This window comes from Agelaius tricolor, unplaced genomic scaffold (assembly GCF_023055355.1).
Source record: "Agelaius tricolor isolate 1412-34295 unplaced genomic scaffold, bAgeTri1.0.p SCAF_24, whole genome shotgun sequence".
NCBI lineage: Eukaryota > Metazoa > Chordata > Aves > Passeriformes > Icteridae > Agelaius > Agelaius tricolor.
Window position 1 is genome coordinate 8,017,349 of NW_027269284.1, and position 7,289 is coordinate 8,024,637.

General features: G+C 52.8%; 1 protein-coding gene across 1 annotated transcript; it reads left to right on the forward strand.

Moving 5' to 3' along the window:
• The first annotated feature begins 2,560 nt into the window (after positions 1 to 2,560).
• LOC139599810 (homeobox protein HMX1-like) lies at positions 2,561 to 4,052 on the forward strand. Its single transcript, XM_071447453.1, has 2 exons — positions 2,561 to 2,765; positions 3,475 to 4,052. The coding sequence occupies exons 1-2, from the start codon at positions 2,561 to 2,563 to the stop codon at positions 4,050 to 4,052; spliced, it is 783 nt and encodes a 260-aa protein (XP_071303554.1).
• The last annotated feature ends 3,237 nt before the right edge of the window (positions 4,053 to 7,289 follow it).

Consider the following 7,289-nt stretch of genomic DNA (forward strand, 5'->3'; position numbering starts at 1 on the left):
GATCCGGCTCTGTAGCGTGCTCCCTCTGCACGAAGTTTGTCGGGGAAAAACAAACAAAACCAAAACCAAATCCAAACCCAAACCAAGCCAAGAAACCAAACCAATCAACAAACAAGCAAACAAAAAGAAAAAGAAACAAACCACGAGAAGAACCCAAACGAAACTAAAAATACAAAAAAAAAAAAAAAAAACCCGGTCTTGAAAAGTGGGTCTGGGAATGGATGACAGACCATGGATGGATGACAGATTCCAGCAGGGTGTTATCGGACCGCATCTCCCAGGGCTGGGCTTGGACTGCGCGGGGAGTTGAGGGCGCTGTGGTGAATAAAAGAATAGGTAGTAAAACTTATGTCTCCTTCATCACTTTCTTTCTTATTTCTGTCTTTTTCAACTTTTCTCTTTTTTTTCCAAGAAAATGTCTTCTAGGAAAATACACTGAATCAAGGCATTCTCTTTATTAGGACGGATTTTTTTTTTCTTTTTGGAACTAGAAGGGGAAATGGTTTGCAGCAAGAACAGATGTGAGCACCTGGGACGTGCCTCACTCACAGGCAGCGCAAAGGGAGGCCGAGACAGGAGCGCAAAGAGCGACCCGACCTGGCGTCCAAGGCTCCCATGCTCTTAGTTTTACCATCTCAGACCAAATTTCTTAAATTATATTTTCAGCTGCTTCTTCGCATTTTGTAACTCTCTTTCCTGGGTCATTCCCTTGGCCCTTCCCCCTCTCTCTCTCTAATGGATATTTTGCTCTGATAAAACGCCCAGTTCGAATAGGAAACTGCAAGACAAATGCAACAAGTTCGGGTATTTGGCCAATAATTCCGTATTGATGGAAGACGGACACATTTCTTTTTCGGCTGGCAGAAAATGTGCAGGTCTCCAGCAGAAGGCTGCATTAAAATTTGAGTACGTTCATAAAGTGAAAAAAAAAAAAATTAATGAAAAAGAGCTGAAACCCGCTCTCTCAAGTACCAATGCGTTAAAGATTAACGCAGTCCAAATCCTTGAGATGCCCCTGATTTTAGCTCATGGAATTTCTACCATCACAATTTCTAAAAGCCTGTCAGCACTTCTATTGTCAACTGTTTTCCAAGGACTTCTCGCTTTCCCTCAGCAGTTTTCGTGGTGGAAACCTCGAGACCCGCACTAAAAGCCGTTGGAAGCATTCCCCCGGCTTTGCACGGGGAAGCAGAAGGGGAGAGGTTTCCCTGTGATGCACAACGGATGGCTCCTCTAAAATCGCTGGGCGTCCTGCCTCGAGTCGTGCAAACGGGTTTTAAACGCTGCAGTGCTGGGACGTGTGGGAAGCAAAAGTTTTCAAGGCAGTACAGAAACACTATCGATCCTTGCCCAGATTGCAGAGCTCAGGTGAACGCTTCTGCATGTCCCAAAGGCGAATTCACCTTGCAGAACTCACACACCCACGCAGCCGGCCGGCACTTTCTCATGTGGAAGCTGCAGAAGGGCTCTGCTAACCCGCGGGGACAGCAGGGGATGTAGAGGGGATGGTGAGCTGTGGGGGGAATGTGTGGAAGTTATGTGTGGATTTTGGGGTGGCCTGACACCACGGGGCTCCTTGGGAGGAAAAAAAGAAAGTGATGAAAAAAAGATTAGGTAGTAAAACTTATTTTTCTCCCCAGGGGAACGATGTGTATTCAGTCTGAGAGTCTGCAGGTGAAAAGACCACAGGGAAGAGACTCTGGCTGTATGAACTACTGTCTTCCTTCCTTCCTTCCTTCCTTCCTTCCTTCCTTCCTTCCTTCCTTCCTTCCTTCCTTCCTTCCTTCCTTCCTTCCTTCCTTCCTTCCTTCCTTCCTTCCTTCCTTCCTTCCTTCCTTCCTTCCTTCCTTCCTTCCTTCCTTCCTTCCTTCCTTCCTTCCTTCCTTCCTTCCTTCCTTCCTTCCTTCCTTCCTTCCTTCCTTCCTTCCTTCCTTCCTTTCCCTGTTTTCTCTCTCTGACTGCCATCACTGCTTTTCCTCGCCGGACTCCTCCTCATTCCCCTCTTCCCAATCTTCTCCCTCCATTCTTCTCCTTCAATCCAGAGATCTCCCTCCTGCCATCCCACCTCCTCCTCGCCTTTGCCGTGGGCTCTGGCTCTGCCTTCCCTCCGCCCCCTTACACTGAAGGGGCCTGGGCAGGAAGGCAGGCGGCCCTGCCCAGCCTCGGCTGCCCGGGGCACCTCGGCGTGCTCCTCGCCCTCCCTTCATCCCCTCTTCCCTCTAGTCCCTGCTCCTTTTCCTTCTCCTCTCTGCAGTTTCCCCCCTGCACCGCTCCCCCCGTCCTCAGTGCTTTGGCTCCCTCTAGCTCCATCCCCTCCCTCCGTCACCCCGACCCCTCCTCCTGCGGGCCCATCCTTCCCTCCGCCCCGGCTGCGCTGCCGCTCTCCCGCTGCCGCCGACAGTGCCGCGCCTCGGCTCGGCTCGGCTCGGCTCGGCTCGGCTCGGCTCGGCTCGGCTCGGCCCGGACGCGCTCGGTTCGGACACGCCCGGCCCGGACAGGCTCGGCCCGGACAGGCTCGGCCCGGACAGGCTCGGCTCGGACAGGCTCGGCTCGCCGCGCCATGGTGCAGCTCGGGGGCGGCCGCCGAGCTCCTCCGGCCCCAGGCGCGCCGCCGGCCTTCAGCATCGACAGCATCCTGCAGCGCCCGGCCAGGGAGCAGGGCACAGCCCGCTGCGCGCTGCCGGAGGAGGAGGAGGAGGAGGAGGAGGAAGAGGAGGGAGAGGGGCCTGAGGAGCAAGACCCCAGTAAAGGCTCCAGCGACTCGGGTACGGAGCCAGCAGCCGCCTCAGGCTGTCTCGCAGGTCGGGTCGCAGTCCGGCCTCACCCAGGCGGTACCTGGGCACCCCCAGTGCCGCCGGGCCGGGCCGGGCCAGCGCACACGAGCATACAGACACCGACACAGACAGACAGACACAGACACAAATACAGACACCGACACAGACAGACGGACACAGACACACAAATACAGACACAGACACAGGCACACGGACACAGACACGCACACACAAATACAGACACACGCGAACACAGTCACAGACACACAGGCACAGACACAGACACGGACACACAGACACAGACACAGGCACACACAGATACAAACACGGACACACAGACACATACGCACACGCAGGAGGAGGGGAGGCTCCGCGGGCGGACGCGGGGGATGCCGCACACCACCCACCTGCTTCCAGCGTGCTGTGCCCCCCTCCCGGCCTCCTCGGGCGGTCTGTCCCGTGTCCGGGAACCCCTCGCTTTCCTGTCACACAGCTGGCAGAGGGATTCCCTTGGATCCTTATGGAAGCGCCTCACCCTTCTTCTCCCCTCTGGAGGGTGTGGGACCGCGGCCAGCCCTCGGCAGCCCCCTCCCCATCCTGTCCCCCAGCCTCTCCCTGCGCTCCGCTGCCGGGCCGTGCGTGCATGCGGGGCGGGGGCGCGGGCTGCGGCCGGGACTGATGCTGTGCTTTGCCTCTGCAGGCAGCGAGCCCCGCCGGCCCCGGGCAGAAGGGACGAGCCGCAGCCTTCGCCCCGAGGGCGGCGATGCGGGGTCCCCGCTCCCCGCGGAGGGGATACGCGGTCCCCGGCAGCCGCCGCCGCGAGAGGCCGGGGGCTCCGGCGCGGAGAACGGCAGATCGCCGGCGGCGGGCGGCAGGAAGAAGACACGGACCATCTTCTCCAAGAGCCAGGTGTTCCAGCTGGAGTCCACCTTCGACGTGAAGCGCTACCTGAGCAGCTCCGAGAGGGCCGGGCTGGCCGCCGCGCTGCACCTCACCGAGACCCAGGTGAAGATCTGGTTCCAGAACCGCCGCAACAAGCTCAAGAGACAAATGTCATCGGAGCCCGAGGGCCCGGGGCCGGCCGAGCCCCCCGGGGAGCCGCAGCCCCTCAGCGCCGCCTCGGCTCTCTCCCTCCCGGCCCTCTACAAGGACAGCCCCCTGCTCAGCCGCTGCCTGCTGCCGCTGCCTTTCCCCCTGCTCTGCCCGGGCAGCGCCATCCCCTACCTCTGCCTCCCCGGGCCGGGCAAACACTTCAGCCTGGTGGACGGGGACGTATAGCCCTGGCCTCCGACCTTGCCTTGCCGGGGGCCGCCCCGATTTTATTTATGACCCCGCCGTGCAGGTGGAGTGTCCGTCTTCGCCACAGCCACCACCCGGCCCACGGAGGGGCCGCCCGGGCTCCCCCCACGCGTGTCCGACACGCTGCCAAAGCTCGGAAGGGCGCTCGCTGCCAAGCCGCTCTCCCTCGGTGGCCATGACGGAGGAGATAACAGGGAGCCACGGGGACGTGCTCTGCCTGCCGCCCTTCCAAATTATCCCGTTCCGCTTTTACAGGAGGGCCGATGCTCTGCCTCAGTCCGTGGGGACCGTGTCCCCCTGTCTGTCCCAAGCACCGTGGCGGTCGCTTTACCGTGAACCGAGTCACGTTTCATACAGATTGGTAATGGCCAAGGCCGCTCTGTGCTTCTCTGTCTCTCAAACTCTCCTCCTGTAATATCCCTCCGAGTAGCTTCTCCCCATCTTTTACATTATCAAAATGTAGACACCTTTCCTCAGATCTGGTTCTTAAACTGTGACTTTCCTGCTTTTTTCCCTTTCGGAAGAAACACCCCAAGATCTCTCTCACATGTTTGGCGCTAACTGGTTCTCAGACTGGGGGTAGTGTGATGTTTTTACAGAACAAGCCAAGCTGTCTCTTGTGCTAATCCCGCCCCCCGAAATCTCGTGGGACGGTTTTCCCTGCTATCCTAGGGTAAAGAAGTGCGGTTTTAATTTTTTTTAATATCTATCTACATATAAATTTGCAAACGCTTTTGTCGTCCTTTGGTTTCTAAGTTAACACGCTTTATATCCTAAGGTTGGAAATAAACCTTTTCAGAAAGTTGAAACTCCTGCCTTTTCAATAGTCACTACTAGGTAGTATCAAAGGAAAGATATTTCCTAGAGTGCATCGATGGTTTTTAATTTACAAATAAAGAGCACAATTTAAAAATAAAACCACAATCGGGGCATTACAAAATTCACCCTTGCACGCGCGAATGGAAACGAATCGATTTTTTCGCAGTGGGGAAAAAAGCACGATAGTTGTGTCGGCTAGATAGGAAGGGGTTTTCTTTCATTTTCTCGCTCTTCCGTTTGTCTTTCCGTGGGCAGTTGATGCAGATGCACAAGGAACAGACGCAGGCGAATCCCCGCGCCTCGGGGCGGCTGCCGGGGTCCGCTCCCAGCCTGGGAGGTGCCGCAGCCGGAGCCGAGCCTGGCTCCAGCCGAGCTCGGGAATGCGCTTTCCTCGGCTCTCTGAAGTTTTCTGGCCGCTGCGGTGATTTAGAAGTGTTTGACCTCTCCTCTCACTTTTAAGTCCGTTTTGAATCAGTGTCAAGCAGCAAGAGGTGTCTCACAGGGTCCCCTTGCTCTGGGAAGAAAAAAAAAAATAAAGAGGTCGAGGCTGTGGTGAGGGTGGTGTCAGCAAGTGGAGAGGCTTAAGGGGACCTGCCGGGGGCACTTCATAGCTCAGGTTTCCCCAAACTGCCGCTCCAGGGAAGGTGTAGGCGACGAACTGACAGCCTGGACTGCAAGACTCACGCTTCTTTTCCCGTCTGAATTTATAGTGATAGCCAAAGAAATTAAAATCGTCTGAGTCTGCGAGTTGCTCTGTGGCTAAATAACACATTTTCCAGAGTGATGATCTATGGTTCCTGTTTGTCTATATTTCATAACTGGTGATCTGTTTCGGAACTTTCCTTTGGCTGTTTGTTCTAATGTTTTCCATGTCTATACCCCATTACTTGACTACTATTACCAGATTGGTTAATACCAATAGAAGCAAATCCACCTTTTTCTAAATCCCTACCAATGGAAGTTTAATCAGGTGCAACAGCTATACACTAGCCTCCCTTCCTTTAGTTTTTTAACATGAAACTAAACTTTTTTTAAAGACACTGTCCTTCCACATGACTGCAGCCTCCTATGTCTCCTACGTGGTGAAAAATAACCGTATAAGAAATTGTTATTCTGCAATTAATCTACTTTTCCCTACATTTATCGAACCATTTTCAGTTTTCTCCCTGCTTTCTTGTTTTTCCTCTCAAATTGTTGCTGGAGTTACAGAAGCAAAATGAAGGAAAATAGGAACCCACGGAAACGGGGGGAGGTTTGTTTTTTTCAACAGAAACAAGGGGCAGAGTAGTTCTGCAGGCGAGAGGAGTTAGCGCGGGTCAGGTTTCGCAGCTTGTTGCTGACGGACCCGATCGTCAGGAGTCAATGAACAACGAACGTCCGAAACAGCCGTGGAGCCAGGCAAAGTAAATAACTACCCCAAAATATTCGTTTCCCATCCAGGTAAAAGTGCCGGTTCTGAGAGTACTGGCCAGAAGTATTATCCAAATTATCCTGTTGCTACTCAGGGTAACATGGCCAGTGGCAAGGGGGCTTCCTCTGGAGAAAACCAAGTTCAGGATGCACCGGGATTGTCAGCCGAGCAGCCAAGGCTGACCACACTGAATATTACTGACGTTTCTTTTACAGATCCAAACAATTGTGTTTGCAATTATTAATTGCTCCTTATTAATTGCTCCTTATTACAATGGGAGATTGCTGCAAGCTAGTGTACGGCGAACCTGTTGATGAGAGACTTCAAGGAGTGAAACAGACCACAGCAGAACTAAACAAGAAAACAGGCAAATAAACCTCAAACACCCCCCCAAACCATCCAATCGACTAAAAACTCCAAACCTCAATCAAAAAAAGCTAAACCAAAACAAAACCCCAAACCCTCAAATCCCCAAAAAACTAACAGAGCTAGCAATTTGAGAAAAAAAAGAAAAAATACAACCAACCAACCAACCAAAGCAAAGCAAAGCAAACCAAACAACCAATCCCAACTCCAAACAGTGCTAGAGTTGATTAGTTGCTGGAACTGAGATTTTAAAACTTGCTGTGAAGGTTTGATGCAATGAAGAGAGGTGGTGCAGCTGCTTGAGCAGTGTGTTTTTGATATAATCTATCAAAAGCTCATATAAACTGATCTTTCTTTTTTTTTTTTTTTTTTAATGATTATTAGAATAACAAGAATCCCTGCCTGTGCTGGGAGATCCCCTGTGTTAGGCATGGCACATATGTACCAGCAGGTTCACTCGGAATTCTCTAAAACTGAATAGGAAAGAGAGATATGGGTAAGACCAGGCACCTGAATCTTCCAAAAAAATAAAAAGATGGTAATTAAATATGACATTTATCAACAGGAAAATATATTTAAAAATCAGTTGGATACATACACAAATGTGTTGGATACATACA

Bases quoted from the DNA above. Each gene is read 5' to 3' on its own strand.
- LOC139599810 (XM_071447453.1), top strand. From the start codon at position 2,561: ATGGTGCAGCTCGGGGGCGGCCGCCGAGCTCCTCCGGCCCCAGGCGCG. The intron at 2,766-3,474 runs GTACGGAGCCAG...TTGCCTCTGCAG, and splicing joins TAAAGGCTCCAGCGACTCGG to GCAGCGAGCCCCGCCGGCCC.